Below are 26,181 nucleotides of genomic sequence, written 5' to 3' on the forward strand. Positions count from 1 at the left end.
TAGAAGCAGAATTACTGTGAGTGGGAGGCAGAATAATGGTCCCCCAAATGGGCTCCCATGTCCTAATGCCAGGAACCTGTAAACATTTTATGTTATATGGCAAGGGGAAATTATCTTGCATGGAATAGAAGTTGCTGATCTGGTGCCTTTGAAATGAGATTATCCTGGATTATCCAGGTAGACCCAAATTTGGGTCCTTACAGGTGAAAAAAGGGCACAGGAATCAGTGTCAGAGTAATGCCATGTGAGAAGGACTCAGCCATCACTGGCTGTGAAGATGGAAGGCAGCCATGAGCCAAGGGACATGAACAGCCTCAAGAAGATGGAAAAGGGAAGAAAACAAATTTTACCCTAGACCCTCCCGCATGAATTCGGACCAACAACATCTTTGTTTTTTGTTTTTGTTTTTGTTTGTTTGTTTGTTTTTTGAGACGGAGTCTCTCTGTTGCCTAGGCTGGAGAGCAGTGGCGCTATCTCAGTTCACTGCAACCTCCGCCTCCCAGGTTCAAGCAATTCTCCTGCCTCAGCCTCCTGAGTAGCTGGGACTACGCGCACGTACCACCAAACCCAGCTAACTTTTTGTATTTTTAGTAGGGATGGGGTTTCACCATGTTGGCCAGGGTGGTCTTGAACTCCTGACCTCAGGTGATCCACCCATCTCGGCCTCCCAAAGTGCTGGGATTACAGGCATGAGCCACTGTGCCCGGCCTGACAACATCTTGATTTTAGCCCAGTGAGACCTATTTTGGACTTCTGGACTCCAAAACTGCAAAATAATACATTTATGCTGCTTTAGGCCACCAAGTGTATACTAATCTGTTACAGCAGTAATTGAAAACTGATAAACTTAGTCAAAGAAGTACTCATTTATGCAAGTAAAAATATGGAAAGAATCTAAGTGTTCAATTATAAGGAAATAGAAAATAAATGAGGCTGTATTTATTTGGAGAAATATGGAATCAATAAACACTTTATTTTATTATTTTATTTTGTTATTTATTTATTTATTCATTTATTTGTTTTGAGATGGAGTTTCATTCTTTTTGCCCAGGCTGGAGTGCAATGGTGCAGTCTCAGCTCACTGCAACATCTGCCTCCCAGGTTTAAGCTATTCTCCTGCCTCGGTCTCCCAAGTAGATGGGATTACAGGCGCCAGCCACCACGCCTGGCTAATTTTTTTGAATTTTTAGTAGAGATGAGGTTTCACCATGTTGGCCAGGCTGGTCTTGAACTCCTGACCTCAGGTGATCCTCCCGCCTCTGCCTCCCAGAGTGCTGGGATTACAGGCATGAGCCACTGTGCTCAGCCTTGATTTTAAAATTTACAAAATGTTTACAAGGAAATGTTAAGTTGAAAAAGAAATGTATAAACCTTTATCTGACTGCAATTATAAAAATTATATACATATATAATTATACACAACATATTCATATATATGAATATTATTAGTTAGCGTTCAGCTGCAGAAAAGAGCTCCACTCAAGCTATTTCAAATAGGAGAAGAAATATAAAGAATCAGATCCATACAAAATAATGGAGAAAACTGTAGGAGTGGGTTCTCCAGGGGCCTCTTTAGAGGCCAAATCAGACTGCCAGGGTCACAACTACCTGTACCCGGATCAGAAAGGTGGAGCATCAGGTGGGGTCACTAGACTGAAAACATACAGTCATGTGTCATTTCACAACAGGAACACATTCTGAGAAATGCATCATTAGGTGATTTCATCATTGTGTGACCATCACAGCATGCACTTATGTAAACTATGACAGAATAGTCTACTGCACACCTAGGCTACATGGTGCAGCCTATTGCTTCTAGGCTACAAACCTGTGCAGCATGGTACTGTACTGGATACTGTAGGCAACTGTAACACAATGGTATTTGTATATCTAAACACAGAAAAGGTAGTGTAAAAAGACAGTATAAAAGATAAAAAATGGTACACCTGTACAGGGCACTTACCATGAACAGATCTTGCAGGACTGGAAGCTGGTCTGGATGAGTCAGTGAGTGAATAGTGAGTGAATGTAAAGACCTAGGACATTACTGTACACCATGGTAGACTTTATATTAAACACTGGATGCTTAGACTACACTAAACTTATTTAAAAATTTTTTTCTTTCCTCAGTAATAAACTAACCTTAGCTTACTGTAACTTTTTTACTTTAAACTTTTTAAAACTTTCTGAGTCTTGTAATAACACTAAGCTTAAAACACAGATTGCGTAACTGTCCAAAATTATTTTCTTTTTTAATATTCTTATTCTATATGCTTTTTTCTATGTTTAAAATTTTTATGTATTTACTTTTTAAACTGTTTTATTAAAAACTAAGACACAAACACACATTAGCCTGGCCTACACAGGGTCAGGATCATCAATATCCCTGTCCTCCACCTCCACATCTTGCCCCAGTGGAAGGTCCTCAGGGACAATGACACGCATGGAGCTGTCATCTCCTGTGATAACAATGCCTTCTTCTGGATACCTCCTGAAGGACCTGCATGAAGCTGTTTTACAGTTAACTTTTCTTTTCATAAGAAGAAGGCGTATACTCTAAAATAACCATAAAATGTATAGTACAGTAAATACATAAACCAGTAAACATAGTCATTTATTAAGATGATCAAGTACTAGGTGCTGTACATAGTTGTGTTAAACTTTCACATGACAGGCAGTGCAGTAGGTTTGTTTACACCAGCGTCACCATAAACACAGGAGAAATGCGTTGTGCTACATTACCATGGCTATGATGTCACTAAGCGATAGGAATTTGGGGGCTCCATTACAGCCTTATGGACCACCAACCTACATGGGGCCTGTTGTTGGCCAAAACATTGTTATTTGGTGCATAACTGTGCATTAAAAAGGTGATGGAGATGAGATGGTCCCTTTTCTCACCATTCCTTTCTCATACTTACATGGTGTAAGGAATATTTAAATCTAACCACCACATTTTTCTGCCTTCATATTTTTAACATTTTTAGAAGAAACACAAAATCCATCATCATTAAGAAAAGGTTCTGAAGACTTAAATCCAGCACAACCTCCCCCACCATGGCCCTCTGGCAAGTCACCTTCCTCTTGGTGTCCAAACACCTTCATCAGTAACAGGGAGTGATTTTGTGCCTGCCCCCAAAGAGCTGTCTGAGGATTGAAAGAGCTAATGAAGGCCGTGCACTTAGCAGGGAATCCCATTAAGTAAAATGACTCAATAAGTGGTAGCGAGTGTTCTTAGAATACTTCACTATACATATCAAGTATTACTTATCATATATTAATTTTATCATCAGAAAAAACCTCATTATAGAAAAATCCAAGCTAGATGTTAATCTTCCTCAGAAAGTAAAATAATCATAGTCTGATGAAAAAATATCAAACTTTAATACTTGTTGCCTTGCATCAGGTTCTGCCATTGTATATCTGCTTCCTGTTGATAAGAGGAATAATAAAGACATACAAGTTCTATTTAAAAGTAGAGTCAAAAGGCCCTGCCTATGTTCATTCTCAAGGCCATTATTTCTACATAACAAACATCACTCTCAGTCTGTCATACACATAATATATATTTCAGCATCCAGCAATGAATGAATAAAATGGCATCCCAAATGTTTTGGGAGATGAAGAGGAGCATTTATGATAATAAAAGGGGGCAAGCCAGGCGTGGTGGTTCATGCCTGTAATCCCAGCACTTTGGGAGGCCAAGGAGAGAGGATCACTTGAGGCCAGGAGTTTTAGACCAGCCTGGCTAACATGGAGAAACCCTGTCTCTACAAAAAAAATACAAAAAAATTAGCTGGGCGTGCCAGTGTGTGCCTCTAATCCCAGTTACTTGGGAGGCTGAGGTGAAAGGACCTCTTGAGATCAGGAGGTTGAGGCTGCAGTAAGCCACTGCACCCCAGACGAGGTGACAGAGTGAGAACCTGTTGAAATAAAAATTTTAAAAAATAAAAGGAGGCCGGGTGCAGTGCCTCATGCCAGTAATCCCAGCACTTTGGGAGGCCGAGGGGGGTGGATCACCTGAGGTTGGGAGTTCGAGACCAGCCTGACCAACATGGAGAAACCCCTTCTCTACTAAAAATACAAAATTAGCCAGGCATGGTGGCGCATGCCTGTAATCCCAGCTACTTGGGAGGCTGAGGCAGGAGAATCACGTAAATCCAGGAGGCAGAGGTGGCGGTGAGCTGAGATCACGCCATTGCCCTCCAGCCTGGGCAATCAGTGCAAAACTCCATCTCAAACAAACAAACAAATAAATAAACAAATGGACACAGAATAGACGTTTGACTATTGATTTGACCATACAGCTATGTAAATATAGACATTTATAACTGATCAAATGTAACATCTTAGATGTCACCCCTTTGGTGGTGGCTACTCAATTTCCAGCCTGGTTCCCTCAAGAGGAACATGGATTTGGGTGCCACTCTCTCTCCTTGTAGGGCTGGAAGCATGAAGGATCTGCTTGGTGGTTCCAAGCACTTTCACAGACATGATTGTCACCTGGTGCCATGGCCGCCCCTTGGCCGTGGTGGATTCTGCTGCCAAAATAGGACTACAAGTCCAGTGCTCTTTTCAGGGTCCCACACTGCATGGGACATCTTTCAAAGTGCCACACAAAGTGATTTAGTTTATAATGATAGCCACTCTTTTATTTTATTTTTATCTTTAATTTAGCTTTCATTTTAAGTTCAGGGGTACATGTGCAGGTATTTACATATAGGCAAACTTGTATCATGGGGGTTTGTTGTACAGACTATTTCTTCACTCAGGTATTAAGCCTAGTACCCATTAGTTATTTTTCCTGATCCTCTCCCTCCTCCCACCTTCCACCCTTCAATAGGTCCCAGTGTGTGTTGTTCTCCTCTATGTGTCTGTATGTTCTCACCGTTTAGCTCCCACTTATAAGTGAGAACATGTGGTCTTTGGTTTTCTGCTCCTACATTAGTTTGCTAAGGATAATGGCCTCCAGCTCCATCCATGTTCCTGCAAAGGACATGATGTCACTTTTTATGGCTGCATAGTATTCTATGGTGTGTATGTACAACATTTTCTTTATCCAGTCCACCGCTGATGGGCATTGAAGTTGATTCCATGTCTTTGTTATTGTGAATAGTGCTGCAGTGAACATATGCATGCATGTGTCTTCTCTTGCAATTGCTTTTGGGGTGTGTCATGAAATCTTTCCTCATTCCTATGTCCAGAATGGTATTGCCTAGGTTGTCTTCCAGAGTTTTTAGAGTTTTGGGTTTTACATTTAAGTCCTTAGTCCATCTTGAGTTGATTATATTCTGTAAGGAAGGGGTCCAGTTTCAATCTTCTGCATGTGGCTAGCCAGTTATCCCAGCACCACTTATTGAATAGGGAGTCTTTTCCCCATTGCTTGTTTTTGTCAGCTTTGTTGATAATCAGATGGTTGTAGGTGTACAGCCTTATGTCTGGGTTCTCTATTCTATTCCATTGGTCTATATATTTGTTTTTGTAGCAGTACTATGCTGTTTTCCTTACTGTAACCCTGTAGTGTAATTTGAAGGTGGGTAGCATGATGCCTCCAGCTTTGTTCTTTTTGGTTAGAATTGCCTTGGCTCTTTGGCTTGTTTTTGGTTCCATATGAATTTTAAAATAGTTTTATCTAGTTCTGTGGAGAATGTCATTGATAGTTTAATAGGAATAGCATTGAATCTACAAATTGCTTTGGGCACTATGGCCATTTTAATGATGTTGATTGCTCCTATCCATGAGCAGGGAATATTTTTCCATTTGTTTGCGTCATCTCTGATTTCTTTTCATGGTGTTTTACAGTTCTCCTTGTAGAGCTCTTTCACCTCCCTGGTTAGCTGTATTCCTAGGTATGTTTTTTTTTTGGTAGCAATTGTGAATATACAGTCACTCTTTTAAGTTAGTTTTAAGACCTCCATACTAGTACGATTTTGATTTTACTTATTCTGAATCTTCAGCAAGTTTATGGGTTGGAAATACATTCATTAGAACATGGGTACCAGGTAAACCATGACTCTCACTGAATTTCGGCATGGCATGTGTTATAATTTGTTCCTTTTTTACATCATACAATCTGTAGTCCCCAAAGAAGGAAAAATCACCCAAGCACATGAACTTTAAGGAGCCTGAGTATAAAACCCAATAGGAAGTGATTTTACTTTTATTCCCAAATTCCATACACACAAGTAAAGGAAGTAAGACTATTAATTTAGTCAGCATTAGAGATCAGGACCAAGCAGGAAATGACTTTTTATATGATATCATCAAGGGCCCATGTCAGAGGAGGGACAGGTGGAGCATTTCCTTTGTCCGATCCCTTACAGATCTTTCCCAGCCCTCCGAATAGCAATGTATGGTCAGAGGCTAATTTAATAAGTTACCTCAACATGGGTTGTACTGCTCTGCATGACTGTGATTTAGATATTACTCTAATCTTGAAAGAAAGAATGAGAAAAGAATGATGGAATGGAGAGAGGGAGGGAAGGAGGAAAAAATAAAAGTCCTAATTATTTAGTAAGATAAACTTTATCTGGAGAAGCCAGTAAATGTTTCCAGGAATTTTATATTCTAGCTAAGTAATTGTGCCCTTGCGTCATTTCTAATATGGGTATTTCTACTTTAGAAAATATTTAGGGTGATGTTTACAGTGAAAATCCCATGGATCTTACTTATGTACCAGGACATAGGAGAAAGATAAATTGGGCTCAAATCCCAGTTTGTGTGACTCTGGGCAAGTTACAGAGTCTTTTTTACCTGCAAAATAGGTCAATTATACCTGCCTCATAGAGTCGCTGGGAGGACTAAACAATACCCAGGGCACAGCACTGTGGCTCACACCTGTAATCCCAGCACTTTGGGAGGCCGAGGCAGGAGGATTGCCTGAGCCCAGGGAGTTCGAGACCAGCCCGGGCAACATGGTGAGGTTCTGTCTCTTATTTTAAAAAACAAATAAAAATACATTAAAAAAAAAGACAATACATGGGAGTGTCCAACACAGTTGGCACTCAATAAATGTTTGTAGCAACTTTCTCCCATGACTGCTTAGAAGATAACTATTTTTTAAAACTTTTTATAAATTATACACAACATAAAATTTATCATCTCAATCATTTTTTAGTGCACAAGTCAGCAATATTAAGTACATTCATGTTGTACAATTGAATTTTTGTCATCTTGCAAAACGGAAACTCTGAAAATCTGTACCATTTTAACAACTCCCATTCTCCCTTCCCTCCAGCCTGGGGCAACCACCATTATATTTTCTGTCTCTATGAATTTGACTACTGTAGGCACCTCATATAAGTGGAATCAAACAACATTTGTCTTTTTGTGGTTGGCTTATTTCAGATCATCGATCTTTAGATTCCTCTTTCAGGCTTGAGAAATTGTCGCATTCAAACAAAAGTTTTGGCAACTGCATGCTATGTTGCCATATTGTATGATTATCCAACTATTTAGCTAAAAACACAAAGTTTTCCAAAATAAAGGTGATTCATTGTAACAAGTTACAATCACATAAGTTACAATGGATGGATTTTATGCAAATACAGTCAACTCTCAAATCCCCTGCCATGCATTCTGCACTTGTGTCCTATTCCTTTTACTGCTTTGTAAATTTCTGGAGGTCAAGTGGTGCCTGACATGCATTGGGTGTATGATAAATACTAATGAACTAATTATTAAGTTAATCAGTGTATTAGAATACTATTTTATGAATTGCTAGCAAGAAAATGTTCATCATAAGGCGTTTTCCTTGCCATTGATTCTGTGCTGTATCTTTGCTGATCAACTGATGGTCCTCAAAGAACGCCAAATTATTTAAATATTAACCTAAGCAAAACACAGTTTGAAAGATAAAGCAGATGAAAAATGCTGCTTGTGTCCTTTGAAAGGCAAATACAATTGGCTTTTGGATCATGGACAATTCAGTGTCCTATCAGCTTCTTAATGTAAATGGACATGCCAGATTTAAAACATTAAAATATTCAAGACAGGTCACAGTATGGAAAATAAGGCCTGCCACACTGTGCTGGTAGAAATCTAGACTTTACGAGGGCAGCTGAAGTTTTTGTGCATACCCCCCAATCCTGCAAGTTCATTTCTAGTCATCCTACACAGATAATCATGCAAGTGTTCAAAGATAGGACTGCAGTCAGCTGCATATGCCCCCATTCCCCAGCGCTACCCAAAGATGTCCATATTCTAATGCCCAGAACCCGAGAATCTGTGAATAGGCTATGTTCATGGCAGAAGAAAATTAATGTTGCCATATGGAATTAAAGGTTGCTAATCAGCTGACCTTAATATAAGAGTCTCCTAGATTATACCAGGTGGACCCAATGTAATCCCAAGAGTGCTTTAAATGTGGATAAGAATGTTTTGTGTCAGAGTGATTCAATGTGGGAAAGATTCCATGAGACTTTGCTGACTTTAAAGATGGAGGGGAACCATGAGACAAGGAATGAAGGCGGCTAGAAAGGGCAGGGAAGTGGATTCTCCCCTAGAGTCTCCAGAAGGGAATGCAGCCTGGCCGATGCCTTGATTTTTAGCTCAGAAATCTCTTTTGGATTTCTGACCTCCAGAACTGCAAGGTAATAAATCTGTGTTGTTTTAAGCCACTGAGTTTGTGGTGATTTGTTATAAAAACAATAGGCAACTAACATAATGACTAAGGATGTTCATTGCAGCATCATTCATAATAAACAATTAGAAGCAACCTAAACACCCACTAATAAGAGGCTGATAAAATATTGTGTTAGTACTATGGATGTTGAAGATTTTAGGCTTTCACCAAAGAGCTGCTGGTGGTACCCTCTCTTTCTGCTTTTGGTGAGGGCTGACCAAGCAGTTTAGACTAGAAAGGAGGGAAATTATAGCAAGGAAACCCCAGTTAATAAATCGTCCTGCTTCTAAATATGTAGCAAATGTAACATAACACTGAGTTTTTAATACTTTTACCCAATCTTTTTTCCTTTTTTCTTTTCTTTTTTTTTTTTTTTTGAGACAAGGTCTCACTCTGTCGCCCAGGTTGGAGTGCAGTGGTACACTCTTGGCTCACTGCAACCTCCGCCTTCTGGGTTCAACTGATTCTCCTGCCTCAGCCTCCTGAGTAGCTGGGACTACGGGCATGTGCCACAATGCCCGGCTAATTTTTGTATTGTTTGGTAGAAACGGGGTTTCACTGTGTTGGCCTTGAACTCCTGGCCTCAAGTGATATGCCCACCTTGGCTTCCCAAAGCACTGGGATTACAGGCATGAACCACCACGCCTGGCCTCAATTTCATTCTTACAGTAAATCTATAGATATGCCAGGCATTAGCCAGGTGCCATGACGTGCATCTATAATCCCAGCGATTTGGGAGGCTGAGGCTTGAGGATCACCTGAGGACAGGAGTTTGAGACCAGCCTGGGCAACATAATGAGATCCCCATCTCAAAAAAAAAATAAAAAAGATATGCCAGGTACTATGCTGAACACTGGAAAATGGAGAGAAAAGAAGCCAACCGACTAGAGAAGGAGGAAGAAGGAAGACAGGAGAATTATACCAAGTGCAACAAATGTCAAGGTGGCAGAAAGCATCGGGTACCCCGGGTACAAAAGAGGACACCTAACCAAGACAGGGTGGGAAGATGGGACAGGGACAGCTGCCAGTAGCAGGTAATGCCTGAACCCCGTCCCAAAGGAGGAGTAGGATTCAGCCAGACAAAGAAGACTTGGAAGGCTGAACCAGCGGAGGAAACAGTTTACAAAGGGCTGGCTGGCACAATGTCCAGTGTGGGTGTATGGCTGTATGGCTGGGGTGGCCTGAGAAAGCCAGCAAACTGCGCAAAGGACTTTTACACAATTATCTTTCTGAAGTTGTTTGAACCTCAGTTTTCCTACCTTGACAATAAACGAATCATAAAATCTTCCTTTTGGAGGAGGGCTTAAGGAATCTGCCCAGAGTCTCAGGACTAGAAAAAGGAAGACTCCAATACAATCTGGAAATCCCTGCTCGATATTATTTTTCCTAGGCCACGGCTGCTCGTCAGAAAGTCTCCTTGCCCTTTCCACGCAGGCTGGGACGACTTCTGGTTTTTTAAAGCCACGATGCATTAAAGAATGGAAAACATTTTGTTATATTTTAATCACTTATAATTAACACATCATTGCTTTTAATACATACAAAATACAATGAAATATTGTGCGATTCAAAATGGATTATGGACTAAAACTATATTAATTCATAGTTCATTACAGGCCATGTGTTCTGGTAATGGAACAGAGAATTTAATTCATATAATGAACGTTTTCATGTTTCAGCCCCTTCACTGACTCTCTGTGACTCTATAAGGCCTCATTTAGAGATGAACCTTTGAGTGCCCTGGTGAATGAGAAGCCTGAACAGCCTGTGGAGCTAGGCCCTGTTTATGTCTACTTGTAGCAAGAAAGCGAAATTGTACACCAGGATCATCTGGGGAGCTTTTAAAACATACTGAAGCCCAAGCCCCGCTTCACATTCTGATTCAATGGGTCTAAAGTGGGATCCAGTCGTCATAATATTTTTAAAGCTCCCCCAGGTGATGTTAAGGTAAAGCCAGGGTCCAAAAATACCATTACCAAAAGTAGGAGAGATGGAGGAAAGAATTCTTTAAAGTTCTATCAGCTCATTTGCAGATATTTGTTTAGAAGACAAACAATGGTAGCAATAGATGAACAAATGGAAGCAGAAGAAAGGTTCAATACAAGCCTCGCCAAGGGCAATCTGGTGGTAAAAGAGCAGCAGAGCCCTGGTGAGCAGGCAGAGCATGGGAGCTCCACGGAGGCCCAGCCATGCAGAACAGCGAATCCAGTGTTTGCACATTAGGGCACGGGAAGGATTCCAAAAGAATTGTGAACAGTGTGCTGAAGTTTGCTGATTCAGTTTGCAAATGTCATGTGGCAGCACCCTGACTGGGCAGTTATAAGGTCCCCAGAGTGCATGGGGAGGCAACCACTGGGCCTCAACCCCAATGCTGGAGATGCTAGAGCTAATCAGAGGCAGCCCCTATGGGAACCAGGCAGACGTAATTGCACCGAGAGAGACAAGGTTCTCAGGCCACAACCAGGATGGCTGATAATCTACTGCTGACATACAGATGTGTGCACCCAGAAATTTAGAAGGCAGTTTTCTGTGTCTGACCTCAGTCAGTCTATTACATCTAGGGACAGCAGTGAGGTGGCCCCAAGAATCTATAAATAAAATTATTATCTGAGAGCTAACTCATAAAATAGCACTTAATAGATAAGAGTCACTCTAAGGAGAATGTCCCTTGCATCACACCAAGATGATTGTTAATTAAACTAGAAATTACTGATCAAAAGCAGGTGGCTGTCGGCTGTGGATGCACAGAATACAGAGGAGAGACCTGTTGCTGTGCTTGCCAAGACTGGGGACATGGTGGCCATCAGCTCCCCGACCTGCTGCTGTGCTTGCCAAGCTCTATACTGGGGACATGGTGGCCACCAAGTCCTCAGCCTCCACTGCCATTGGCTTGGTGTGGGCCACCATGTCTGGTTTATCACGAAGCCTCCGATCTGGTCTCTGCTTCTGCCTTTGCCCAAAGTGCCCTTGTCACATGAGGCAGATCATGTTCTTTCCTGCTGAATGCCCCTGGGAACCCCACATCTCATTCAGAGAAAAAGCCAAAGTCCTCAGAGCAGCCTGTAGGACCCTCTAAGATCTGGACCTTCCCCACTCACCTCTGGGTGCATCTCCTCCTCCCCAGCCTGCACCCCCCATCCCCTCCCACCCTTCTCCCACTCTAGCCATACTGTCCCCGGCTGTGCTCCTGCCTCGGGGCCTTTGCACCGACTGTGGAAGCTCTGGAATGTTCCTCCCAAGGTCTTCCACATACTTCACTCTCAGTCCTTCAAGTCTTCAGGTTCGGAGGCCTTCCCTGACCACCTCGCTTAAAATAACAAATTCTCCTCACTCCTCATACTCCCTCCCTCCTCCCCCCTTAGTTTTTTCCCCATAGCACTTACCACCTTCTACATATCATCTAGTTCACTAATCTATTTCATTATTATTGCCTCACCTACTACCTAGAATGTACATTTTTGTTGGCTTTTTTCACTGCTATATTCCTAGTGCCTACAACAGTGCCCGAAGCATGACAAGCATTCAATAAATATCTGTAGAATGAAGGAATGTATCGGTCCTAGCGTCCAGGATGTCTCCACCATGCCGACGGCATCATCAAGCTTTTCAAGCAAAATGACTCCAATGTGTGCTGGCACTGGGGTGACTACCTTTTCTCACAGCAACCTTTAGATGACGATGACTTGGTTTCCCACAGGGTCTGTCCACAGGACAGAATATGCTAGTCTGAAGTCTGGTCTCATTGAAAGTTTTTGTATTGAAAGAGTAAAAGAGCCATGATTATTTATTACTTTTTCATCTTATTAAGGGCTTCAGAATCCAAAAGCTCTGATGGTGGTGAATTCCTTGGTCTTAGCCTCTTTAGACCCCTTGGGCCACCCCCTCAGAGGCCAGCTTTCTTCATGAGGAATCAGCCTGAGCCTCTCTTTTGAACTCTGCTAGATGTTTTTAAGGAGAACAAATGGCAGCAACTTGGCAGATGCAGATTTGATAGTCAAAACACCAGCCGCTCGTGAATGTCTCAGAAGGGTGTGATGTGTGGTAATGGGTCACGTTGCGGAGGCACAGATTTGAATTCCGCAGGCTGGTGGACAGACGTGGCACCCACAGCGGAACAAAGCCAGCACTGTGGCTGCTCTCTCCTCCTGGAGCCAACTCCTCCATTCTCCTGAAACTAGCACAGAGGTCTTTGTGAAAAGCTGCCTTCCTAAGAAGGCTGACTGCTGGTGCTGGTGATGCCAACACTGAGAGCTAGCATGTCACTATTTTCTTTCTTTCATAAAGGGCAATTTAGGATTGTGCACACATAGAGGATCACAAAGGTCTCTGTTCCTAAAACCACAGTTCTGCTGTATTGACTGCTCTGGGCCCGGTGTGCTCCAGGGACCCCAGAGAAAGTGTAGGATGGGATAGGCCTTGTCCTCCAGGAGACCACCACATCACCACTTAATCAGGGCTTGTATGTTTGCCTGGTAGTCTCAAGTAAATTGGAAAAGAATTAAGATTGCAAGCTGTGGAGTCAGGTGACTGCATTCAATTCCCAGCTCTGCTGCTTTATGTGACCATTATGGAATATCTATAAGCCTGTTTCCTTCTTTGTAAAATGGTTTTGTAGGAGAGTTCTGTAGATCAAAGAATGAACGTAATGGCAGTATCATTCCTAGAGCAAAATAAACACTCGATGTGGTAAGAAAAAGAAACTGATACTAGCTCAGGATCTTATGTAATTAGTTGCAAAATGCCATCACAAAAGTGATCCGAGTGTAGAGAAGGGACAAGACACTGGGATTAGAGTTTCACGGAAGGCTTCACAGAGAAGGGAGGAGGAGAAGGATTTTTGGTTCAGAAGACAAAAGAATACCCAGTACCATATAAAACAACAGACTATGGTCCAGTGACATTTGTCTTTACTGCCTACATTACACATTCTCTTAGCAGTCCACTTCCCAATGCTGTTGAATTTTCGCAAAGTAACACAGTGAACATTGACTTGATCATTGAGTCCGCTATCCTAACAAGACAGTTCTTCCTGTGCCTTGTACAATTCACTTCCAGGTCTTGAGGGGGTTGGCACAGAGCTGCAGCTCCACCCACCTTCTGACATCTTTTTTTTTTTTTGCTAGTCTCCTTGTCAACATTCATTTCATTATTTTTAAAACAGGAAATACGTTCAATCGTTCAAATTTAAAAGAGATAATAGGGAATACAGTAAGTTTCCCTCCTGCCCCCCATTCCCATTCCCGAAAGCAAACAATGTTGCCTTGCTACCAATTTGCCACATTTACTTTCATAAATAATCTATACATAGGCCAGGCGCAGTGACTCACACCTGTAATCCCAGCACTTTGGGAGGCCGAGGCGGGTGGATCACCTGAGGTCAGGAGTTCAAGACCAGCCTGGCCAACATGGTGAAACCCCGTCTCTACTAAAAATACAAAAATTAGCCAGGCGTGGTGGCAGGCACCTGTAATCCCAGGTACTCGGGAGGCTGAAGGCATGAGAATCACTTGAACCCGGGAGGCGGAGATTGCAGTAAGCTGAAATCGCACCACTGCACTCCAGCCTGGGCGACAGGGCAAGACTCCATCTAAAAATAATCATCATCGTCATCTACCGCATATATAAGCAAACACATTTGCTTTGTTTTGCTCAAAGGGTAGCATATAAGTATTTCTCTGCCTCTTTTATTCATTTAATTTTTCTTAGGAAAATTCTGTATTGGTATATGAAGAGCTTCCTCATCTTGTTTTTTTAAAAAATGATAGATACCTACAGTTTTTAATCCTTCGGATAGCTGAGAAATTTGTTATGGGACCACCTGTCAGCATGAATACCTAAAAGGTCCAATTTTCTTTCCATTGATTCTGGGATAGGAGCCACTAAAATGCAACATTTGTGAAGAAAGCTCCTTTTCTCTGGAATTACAGGTTTCACTTTCCCCATAGGTCCTTTGTTTCACACAGAGAACGCAGACTTGTGGACCTGACACTCTCAGGAGGTTATAGCCACATGTGAACATGTAGTTAGCATCTGGGTAAGTCAGTTGGCTTACAAGAGTTCACAAACAGGAGCCAAGTAATTTTTTAAAAAGTGACTAAAAATACAGATTCTGAACAAACAGCAACAGAAGCACCATTAGCTTTAAGCTGGACCTTAATTTGGTAAATCCTGAACTGCACTCCAATGTTTTTAAGATTTTTCAAGCAAAGGGAACCATTTTCAACTAAGACTCTGCATTCTTTTAAAACTGCTGAGTTGAACAAAAGTGGAACAAACAAGTTGCCTAATCAAACTTGGTCTACACTAATATTTTGATTCAGGGCATGGCTGCCCCAAAAGCCACTCAGAGGCACTAAATTCAACTTCCCCGAGTGACACATTGACCATCATCTTACAATGTCTGTATGTAACATGAGGCCAGGGTTGGGACAGTGAACACAGAGTAGGCTGCCTCTCTCTGTCCTAGGTCCCAAATACATATTTTTAGGATGTGAAAAGAATTCAATAAAACCACTACTAATTTGTGAATAAAGACAAATTCTGAGCTGTCTTTTTCAGATCTTCCTAGTTAGAGCTACAGGACAAATTCTTAAACATATTAGCACTTAGCTTTTGGAGACCAAGGGCTCCTTTGCCTTGCTGCAAAGGGCAATCTCTGAAGAGCTGGGCCCCTCCCCACCCTAACAGGAGGTGTTGGTGGGTCTGAGAAGCAGTGGAGAAGTAGGTTTCCAGGCAGAGTAAGAAGGACGCTGTGCCAGAGCTCTGCAAGACAAGAAGCTGGAATGGGGTTTGGTCCTGTGACCCAGGTGGGCAAAGTGGGCAGAAGGTGAAGTTACCAGGGCTGAAGCAGGAACCTCTGCCTACCTGGGACCCAAGGGTGAACGCCTTAATTTTCCATAGCACAGCTGACACAATGTTCTTATTATTTAAATACTGCAGCTCTTCCTTTCTCACATAACCATAGAGGGTCTTTACTCTACCCCTCCTGTAAATGCTTTGGGCTCAGGGCTTTCCACCTGCCATTCATTTCTCACAATATCTCCACAAAGGGGATTCTTTTTTTGTTTGTTTGTTTGTTTGTTTGAGACGGAGTCTCGCTCTGTCGCCCAGGCGGGAGTAGAGTGGCGCGATCTCGGCTCACTGCAAGCTCCGCCTCCCGGGTTCACGCCATTCTCCTGCCTCAGCCTCCCCAGCAGCTGGGACTACAGGCGCCCGCCACCACGCCCAGCAAATTTTTGTATTTTTAGTAGAGACGGGGTTTCACCATGTTAGCCAGGACACAAAGGGGATTCTATATTTGGCCCTCAGGATCTGTGGGTTCCACATCTGTAGATCCAACCAATGGACGATTGAAAATATTCCAAAAATCCCTCAAACAATAAGAAATAACAATACAAAAAATACAAATAAAAATATAATGGTGTAACAACTATTGACATAGCCTTGACATTGTATTAGGCATGACAAGGAATAAAGAGATGATTTGAAGTATACAGGAGAATGTGCATAGGTTGTATGCAAATATTATGCCATTCTATGACTTGAGCATCTGTAGATTTTGGTATCTGCAGGGATTGGGGTGGGATTGAGAGTGTCCTGGAACCAATGCCCTGCAGATACTGAGGGATGACTGCATAGCCCATTATAGATAAGAAAACTGACTCAGGTTAAGTGACCAGCACATGGTCACATGATGTTCAGGAATAGAACATTTATTAAGTATCTACTTCTAAAATTGTTATCATCTCCCACATTTGTCACGGAGGGAGTATTGCAAAATGGTTAAGGCTTCACATGGTGGTTAATCTAATACTCTCAATAATTCAATACAATCTAAGTCAGTCAATCATACAATTGAGGAAACTGAGCGTCAGAGCTGGGTTAGTGAGTTGCCTGAGGTCAGAGAGTGGAGCAACTAGGATCTGACCCAGGTCCCTGGCTCCCAATTGCTGCCTTTCTCACTGATATGCTGGGTCAGCTCGCAGAGAAGCTCAACGACTCAGCAATTCCATCCTGAGAGCCATTTCCTGGAGTGACAGAAAATTTAAACCACCGCAAAAGTAAGGTCTGATGCATCTGGCCACTTCAAACTTAGAGATCAGTCCCAGGGTAGGCTGATGGGACACACAGCAACAAAATACCACACACCTTGTTTTTAAGCTCCCTTGCAGGTGGCTTCACATGGACAATTGGTCTTGCCTTTGGCATGCTTCTGGTACAAGTCACCCAACGAAGCTGAAATGGCCTTTAAGACAGGCAGGCAGTTTGAGCAGCTCTGACACAGGGATGATAGGATTGAGACATCCTGGGATCAGGGCCAAGTGGGGAGGACTTGTGATCCCTGGAAAGGTTATAGCCATGAGCCAATCCCAGATTAACTTCCCCCACCTCAGAGGCCTGGCTTCCACTGCTGGGTTTTTCTGGTTTCCTGCCCACGGAGCCCTAGCACAGCAGCATCCCTCTATACGCTGCCTAGAAGTCTACCCCACCACTCTTCAAACTCTCCAGAGCTTATTACTCAGCAAATTCTGTTGCTCTCACCTGAGTCCCACCTGTGACCAAGTGGTACTCATGAGTAATCCTGACTCTGACCAACTGGAGTTCAAACTTTTGACTTGTGGTTCTGCCAAAGCCATTGTTATGGCAACTGGAATGTGCTTCTATTGGCACTGCATGGAGGTGAAAGTTGGAGAGAAGGCGAAACAGTCAGTTTTGGACCCTTTCTCTCACTCTTCATAACAATACTGGAAGGTAACATCTGGCACGCTTCCCAGTCTATGTAAGACTGCAGTCAGCCCTTCTGTTGAGAGACCAGGCAGAGCAGCACAGACTCTCACCTTTCCCAGCAGAAATGGGTGCAAACAGCAGATTCTGGGAAGTTCCCTTTGTACTTCTGTGCCCAGTGCCCAAAGAATGATGGAATCGCTATCATTCCAGGAGTGGAGACTTGGGAAGATGTTAGGGATTTCTGAAAAGCAGAGAAATCGCATTCAGTGTAATCTAGTTTAAAAATAATAGGCTTGAGCCAGATCCCAATTTGAATCTCGGCTCCATCATTTGGTTTGTGTGATCTTGGTCAAAAGAAACTAGACTTCACTGATCTCTTTAACTCATCTATAAACTAGAGATATTATCTTCCTCATAGGTTCATTGTGAGGATAACCAGATAAAGGTCATCTTAAGAGGTATCAGCCATGTCCTTTCTTCTCTTGCATACTTTTAAGGGTATCTCTGCTTCTCACAGCCTCCCCAAACCATACGTGATTTGTCCAGATGTCCATCTCTGGTCCAAGTATATTTGTGAACTAAAAGATGGCTAGGCCATTTTAGACATTACAAGATGCTAAGAAAGGCAGGCCAGGAGAAAAAATATATATATGTAAAACAAATCTGTAAAGATAAGCAGATACAGGACTACAAAGCCCCACAAAGAGGGCAAGCTTTGCCAAATGGGACTTTGGCCCCTTGCAAGATACGCCAGGTCCCGTAGCCATTATATTTTGGTTTATGTGTGTTGGAGTTCGCCTATTTATGGCAACCAACAGACAGTATGTCAAGTACTTTACTTAAGCACCTGCTTCTGTCTCAGGTGTTGGACTCATGTAAGCTATTATTTCAAAACCTCTCACTCACAACTTACTGCTATGTGCCTAATTCCTGATGTCACTAATGTAAGCAGATACTCCATGGGACTATCTGAATGACGACAGTTTTAAATTAATCAAATTAGCTACAGTGTTTGATGAATAATTTCTATGGTAACTACAGACGAAGCTCAAGACAGAGAACATGCTCTTCTATTTTTCTGTGTAATTCTTCACATTAAATAAATGCCTCCTTGATGAGTGGAGAAAAAATAATTATATTCCATTGAAGCTAAGAAATAAAGCAACCTGTTTATTTTTTAAAAAGATAAACATGGCTGATCTGCACTAATCATAACATTTTGAAGGAAATAAAACAATATTCAACATTTCTAGACTACAAATAAATAATATCCTGTTTTACTTATTCTGTTAACCAAAGATGAAGTTGGAAATGAGAAAATTGAATGCTTATGGACTTCAAGGTATCAGACATGGCATCTGATTTTTGGAAAATGAAGACATAAATGGAAAATGGCTATGGCAATGAACTTAAGAATGACATTTAAAAGTTTTTACACAAACTTTACATACTTGACAGACTAAAACATTTTTCAAGTCCTTAATTATGAGAACAGCAGCAAAATTTAAGACAATTAAAAATCGGCATTTAAGAATCTGCTGTATTATTGTGAATAAATGCAAAACAACCGTATCAGTGAAACCTGGGAAAATCTCAGTTACTATAATATTCGTGCACTGGCTTTACGTTTCACTTTCAAATGCGTTCCCTCATTCTGGGTGCAACCTGGGTAACTTCAGATACAACAGCTTGGATGGGGAATGAGTTTACGACGCATGGCTGTAGAACCAGTCTCGCTGCATTACAGTTACAGCATATAAACAACTCTGTCTAATAAAAACAGTAAAACCAGGCTCAAGTGCACACCCTGTGTTACAAACACATCACATATCAGGATTATAAATCATAGAAATAAAGACAAATAATGGCATGAAGGGCATGATAGTTTATTTTTAAAAATTGTACCACACTGATCATGATGACCAGCATACACATGATAATGGCTTTCTCTTGGGTTTAACATTGCAGTAGTTTTGCATACTGCAATGTTTCAATAGGACCAAGAACGTTAGAGAATAAAGATCTTAGATGAAAATGAACACTAATAATTCTAGTGTCCTCCCCCATAGAATTAATGTAAATCCCTTATGAATCAGTGGCATTATAATGTTATGTGGTTATGAAGAATGAAATTTCTCTTAGAAGTAGGCAGCATGAATTTATACTTATATAAGTATAACTTATACTTCCTTGTACTTTCATCTTTAGTTTTTATAATTTAAGCTATGTCCACCCTGGCTAAAGTACAATCATACAATATACCTCAGATAATTTCCATGCTACCATTGCACAAGTTTAGTGATTTTACTATTAAAAAAAAAAATCAAACCACCATCAAAATAAAGAGGCAAATAAAAGTAATTTTTAAATCATTTGAAAAGCATGGTGCTTATTTGTCCAATACAGACTCAAACTTAAATGCTATAGTTATAATTTCCAGACTTCTGCAAAATTAACATTTATATATACATATGGGTTTTGTTTATAGAACTGTATTTTGCAATCAACAAGTTTTAGAGACAATATATTTGGTTACAGTTCCACATATCTGTAGTAAAGACAAAGCCACATAATGTTCATGGATGTTAAATCTGGCTCTAAGTAACCTAAGGTACAAAATTTTGACCAAATATCAAAATGATAATCTGATCTTAAAAATACAACCCATATGAAACTACTTTTTAGAGAGTAAATGTGCTGTTCAGTAATTATTTCAGTAACCTTTTCTGAGTATCTGCAAACTGATCCTTTTCTTTAATCTCTGTGACTCACCAATATTTCAAAGTGACCTCTTCACTTCCATGTTACCATTTCAGTACCCAGGGATTTCTGAGGCAGCATAAGTTTGACTTCATAAAAACAGTAGATACTCTAACAGTGACAGTTTTTAAATCTGTAAACTCAATAATCACATTAGTTAGCTCAGCAACTATAAAAACATTGAGATTGGGGCATTGTAAGCCAGAATCTCTTTGTGCTTTTTAAATTAAGCTGCTTTTGAATCTTTTTGGTATTTATCAGCCATCTGTATTTCCCTTATAATAATAAAAGAATATATTTAAAATAAATTTTAAGGTTAAATGTCTTGGGGGGCGCTCATCAATACCTTTTTTTTTTTTTTTTAAACATAGTATAAATCAATTATCTTTTTCCTTCAGTATTTGGAATAGCAAAAATTATTTCTGGTCCCTCCTTAGATCAATCAACACCACTTTTCATGACATATTAACACTGAAATTTACAGACATCCCTGAAAAGTTTTTAAGTAAACGAGTGAATCACAGTGGAGTCTCAATCAGTTAACAGTATAGATCCATTTTTTTAAAAAAACTGAATATTAAAGGAAAATCTTCAAGCTAAAAACAAAAACAAAAACAAAACCCTCCTAAGAACTAAAGCCAAGTGTGTGTTGTCAATGATTCGATACTTTTATCCCCTGACTGATTTAGACTCCTCCTCCTCATGTTGTAAGACATGTTTGCTGAAATCTTCACGCCAAGCTTTTGGGACGCCTGGGTGAAGAGGCTATGCTACTGTTGCATCTAAGGGAATAGTGGCACCGTTTCTTCCCTAATAGACTTCATATCCAAAGATGAGCAATGAATCTCACTCCCCTGCATTCACCAGCATCTTATCAGGAGATAATACTTGCTGTGCAAATTGATGACAGTTGATCCTCCCACCCCACCCCACCCCACCCCCTACTGCCAATGAGGTTATCATCAGTTTGTCATTAGACGCACTGGCCTTTCACTCTTTCAATCAGAAAAGCTGTGGCTTACTTTAAAAAGGTGGGGAAGGGACGGGGAGAAATGAAAAACCAAGAGTCTAAAGGCACAAGGTCGCATAGCTGCTCTAGTTGGAGTTTGTAAACAGAGAATAGGTTGAATTTAGGTAATCCCAATCTATGAGAGTAAAAAGGCATCCACAGCAGGCTTTTATCCAGCCAGCTTCTTTGAGACCCTTCATGGGTTTTGAGGTCTACAAAGTATGCACTAAAATACCCATACTTCAAAAAGCAATAAGGCAAATAGTATAATCATTATTCCAAAAGTTACAATGGTAGTGTAGGCATACATAGTATAATTTAGTTACAATGTGTGGTACTGTTTCTATTATATAACCATATTAACTGTTTATTTCCTACATAATTATAAATTCAGCTGGGTTTCAGATGAACACAAAACCGTCCTTGTACCACCACTGATAGTTGGCAATAGCTCTTTGACAGCAGTTTTTATTCTGCTGTAGAAATTATCCTTGAACTGAAAAAGTCCACAATCCAACGTCCAGTCATTAAACACTATCATATTTGTGAAGAGCTTCTTCCAACTTCTGGGTAACTTTTTGGAAAAATATTATTTGTTGTTGTAAGAAATGCTGCATCTGTGATTTAAAGTCTCTTACTCGAATTTGATGGAAGTGGTGAATTTCAGCCAAAGTGGCAAAAGAAATAGTGTTACAGCGATCCTGAATGCCGTCAGCCTTCTGCACCTCCATCTTCCCTTCCTCCACGTGTCGCCTACTCTCCTTGACTTTGGTAAGAGCTCCTGTAGTTAAAAATAACAATTAATTAAAAACCTATATATCCACATATCCCAAGGACATAACTACATATTAAACAGAATCTTGGGCATTATAAATAGTTGCCCAAACTACTTTCAGTACCTTTGAAATTTAAAGTGAGGACCATAATTACTCATTTTAAAAAAAGAAGGAATCCAGTAAAGTTTCTGAAAACACTCCCTTTGTTAAAATTTCTCTTCAAAAACTAGTGTTTGTCACATTGACCAAGAATCTGTAGTATCTCATCTCTTCCAAGTAGAGATGCTATACATAACTGAGAATAAACTGCAGGGAAATGTCCTTAAAAAGACACCACAGGAAACTGCAGTTTTCATATGCTCAAAAGGTGTGACATCATTATTTCCACATATATTAAGAGAATTATACTGTTTATAAAAACATCCCATAAAGGACCCAAACCCACTTCCTCAGAAAGTCTCACTAAATAATTAAGACTCTAGAACCAGTCTCTGAAACAAGTTAGTACCAACACAGGTTGTGTTTTGGAATCATGTCACAGTCGTGGAGGGTGCTTGGCAATGTTGCCAGTCTACAACTGGAGGTCACCCTCATGAGGGTTGGCCAAGCCCATTATCTTGTCATCCAGAGTAAACACCTAGCTGAAGTGCTCAGCACATAGAAAGTGCCTGGTGAAGGGGTGAATTGCGAACACATGTCTGATTCTGACCTCACGTTGCATCGGGAGACCCACACCTGGAGTACAAGGGCTTTAGTAAGAATTTGCCCCTTTTTTGGGACCATAAGCATCGGTGAGTGTTAACTCTGCCCTAATGATGACTTAGGAATGATGCCAGCAGTTCCATAATCTCATGCCTAGAAGTATCAACAGAGGGTGTTGCAGGGGTGGGGGTGAAGGATTGGCCACTCCAGCAGGTGCCATACGAAGGCAGGCCCTCCCCTGGAAGCATAGTCATACAAAGACACGAAAGATTGAGGATGTTTAGGGGTAGGAAATAGGCTATTCCTGAGTTCTTGGGAATGAGTAATAATAAAGCTCAAATCACTTGAACAAAGCCAGCTTAAGAATTCAGATTTCCCGACTGTGCCTAGCACTCATTCCACCAAACCATACTGAAAGGCAAGACGGAACACAGAGACAAACAGCTAGAGTGCCTGGCTTGGCAGTCTGAGAACACAGTACTACTGAGGAGGGAACCAGGAACCTTGAGTAGGAGGAGGTACAGAAACCGAGAGACTTTCTTTCGGAAATGTTGTTTTGCCCAATGGTGAAATATACAAGGGAAGATGCCCTATTTCTAAATTTCTTCAAATCTCCTACAGAATAATATAATATTAAACAAAACCCTTAAAGGTAAAGCAGTATGCTTTTTTGGCATAGTTCAAAGACCTGAGAAATGAAAAAGCACCAACAACAAATTTCATCCATATGTATGTATGTGCAGGTGTGCACATATGTACACATTTATTTTCATTGATTTATTCTAAATGAGACCTTTAAATGAAAAGCAGCAAAGCCCTGAAACAAGAACACATGTACTGCAGGTGCACAGAGCACACATGCCCCACACCACTTCCACCTAACCCATGGCAGAGAAGTGCACTCTGCTAGACAGAGGAAGACCCCTGCCCCAGTTCTACTAAGAAGCCATCACTCTGAAAGTAGGGCCCTTTAAACATTTCTACTATGGCTGACAGTATCAGCAAAGCACTAAAATTTGCCTGCTTGAAGAGAAAGACATCTCCCCAACATAAAAAATTAATAATAATTTATTGCAAAACATTTATCTTTGTTATATTTGTACAGGTTTCACATTTCATATACAGAAATTGAAGTTGAAAAGTCCAGGAGGGCCAGGCGTGGTGGCTCACGCCTGTAATCCTAAGACTTTGGGAGGCTGAGGTGGGTGGATCACCTGAGGTCAGGAGATCGAGACCAGCCTGGCCAATATGGTGAAACCCTATCTCTACTAAAAATAACAAAAATTAGCCGAGTGTGGTGGCGGGCACCTGTAATCCCAGCTACTCGGGAGGCTGGGGCAGGAGAATCGCTTGAAGCTGGAAGGCAGAGGTTGCAGTGAGCCGAGATTGCACCACTGCACTCTAGCCTGGGCAACAAGAGCGTAACTCTTGTCTCAAAAAAAGAGGGGGAAAAAAAAGAAAAGACCAGGAAAATGTAACAGGTAAAACTAAAGGAAAAAAAATTCAGAAAGACTGAGAATGTGTAGTGATAAAATACATGTTTTATAATGATAAAGAGAATAGGAAATTAAAAGAGAAAAATCTCAAGTGATTTGACTGTATTTTCATCTGATTTCAATCCAAGGTACCGGAGGAAGCCATAGTCCCATGTTCAAATGCTAAGGACCGGTACCCAGGATACTGCCCTGCTCAGATCCTGACCTGCGTAACAGTTGTTGCCTGTATTGGTAATATCCTGCAAGTATTACTTGCTCTAATTACTAGAGCCCGGCTTTTCATCATAGAGAACAGAGTCCAGCATAGAGAAGCTGTGAAACCTGGCCTTGAATTGGGTGAATGTCAACTAAGTTGCAGCTTGTCAAACTCCAAATTAGTTCACCATATTTTGACAAACTGCACTGTGTTATATAGAATTACAGATGTGCATCTGTAACAACCAATTTAAAAATCAACAGGTCCAGGGCTTGCCACGGTGGCTCATGCCTAAAATCCCAGCAATTTGGGAGGCTGAGGCAGGGGGACGGGTTGAGGTCAAGAGTTTGAGATCAGCCTGGGCAACATAGTGAAACCCCATCCCTATGAAAAATCAGCCAGTCATGGCAGTGCAGGTCTATAGTCTCAGCTACTCAGGAGGCTGAGGTGGGAGGATCATCTAAGTCTGGGAGGTTGAAGCTGCAATGAGCTGTGATCACAGTACTGCACCTCCAGCCTGCTGGGTGACAGAGTAAAACCACATCCCAAAGAAAAAAAAAAAAAAAAAAGAACAAGTCTAAAGTTTTTACAACTTATTATATCAGCATACATTTTCCAAAGTCTTGGATACAGCAATGAGTATTAACAACATCTCTTTGAGGCCCCAGGATCTGCCAGCGTGTAATACCTTCAAGCTTCCTAAGCATACATACTAAAGGAGCCAAGAAGAATTTGGGACTCATTTTTAGCCAGGTGTGGTGGTGGGCGCCTGTAATCCCAGGTACCCGGGAGGCTGAGGCAGGAGAATCACTTGAACCCGGGAGGTGGAGGTTGCAGTGAGCCGAGATCGCACCATTGCACTCCAGCCCGGGCAACAAGAGCGAAACTCCATCTCAAAAAAACAAAACAAAACAACAAACAAACAAAAAAACAAGAAAACAACAAAACAAAACAAAAACAAAGACTCATTTTTTTCCCAAGTATGAATTTATTAAGTGAATAACACAAAATGTTGCTGTTTTTAAAAGTCCCCAAAAGGTTGGGCTCCAGGGTGAGAATTTTAATGTGAACATTTATGGAAAGCCTGGCATGTACAGAGTACACTGATAGAACAGGGAGATTCAAAAAGGAGCCACACTGCAAAGCACCATCAGGGCAGGCACATTACCCGACACAAAGTGAAATAGGTCCACGAAGCACACAATTCTGCATGGGAGTTGAATATGGCTTTCTCCAGGATAACATGTGACCAATGTGACAACGGAAAATGCTCAGAGGGCCTGCTACATGCCCAGCACTGCGCTATGGATGGTGGCAGGGTGGAGGGCAGGGAATAGAATATCTGAACAGTAAATGGTAGCTGCTAGAAATAGTAATAACATATGCTAAGCACTTTCCATCTACTGTTTCTAATCTTCACTACAACTTTACAACAGACATTACTCCTAGTCTTACTACAAGGAAATTGAGGAAGTTACTCAACATCTTTGAGCCTGACAGTCATCCAGGTAACCCAGCAGGAGGCTGAGATGGGATCTGAATGCATAACTGACTTCAAAGCAAGCACTACAACTATTTAGAAGAGAAACTGTTAGCCAGGCGTGGTGACGCACACCTGTACTCCCAGCTACTCAGGAGGCTGAGGCGGGAGAGTCCAGGAATTCCAGGCTGCAATGAGCTGTGATCACACCACTGCACTCCAGCCTGCGTAATAAAGCGAGACCCTGTCTAAAAAATTAAAAAATAAACACTATATAAAATGGTAAATGAAGGTATTAAATAGCATACTTTAAATGTACAAATTTATAGAGTAAGGAGAGCTACGTGTAATCAAGGAAGAGTATGTCTCCATAAAATTGTACCCACAAATGTAGAACAAGTTTTAAAACCAA

General features: G+C 41.3%; 1 protein-coding gene across 5 annotated transcripts in view; it reads right to left on the reverse strand.

The window, feature by feature from the left end:
- Window positions 1–26,181, reverse strand: part of SNX18 (sorting nexin 18) — a 284,676-nt gene that overhangs the window by 237,110 nt on the left and 21,385 nt on the right. Inside the window, exon 2 of one of the 5 annotated variants that reach the window (XM_055252077.2) lies at window positions 19,221–21,900. The exons of the other annotated variants lie outside the window; for them this stretch is intronic. Coding sequence (XP_055108052.1) covers window positions 21,647–21,900 — 254 coding nt within the window. The 3' untranslated portion in view covers window positions 19,221–21,646. Of the gene's footprint in view, window positions 1–19,220; window positions 21,901–26,181 lie in introns of those variants that run through there. 5 annotated transcript variants of the gene reach the window in all.

The sequence above is a fragment of the Symphalangus syndactylus genome, chromosome 18 (assembly GCF_028878055.3).
Source record: "Symphalangus syndactylus isolate Jambi chromosome 18, NHGRI_mSymSyn1-v2.1_pri, whole genome shotgun sequence".
Classification (NCBI taxonomy): Eukaryota; Metazoa; Chordata; class Mammalia; order Primates; family Hylobatidae; genus Symphalangus; species Symphalangus syndactylus.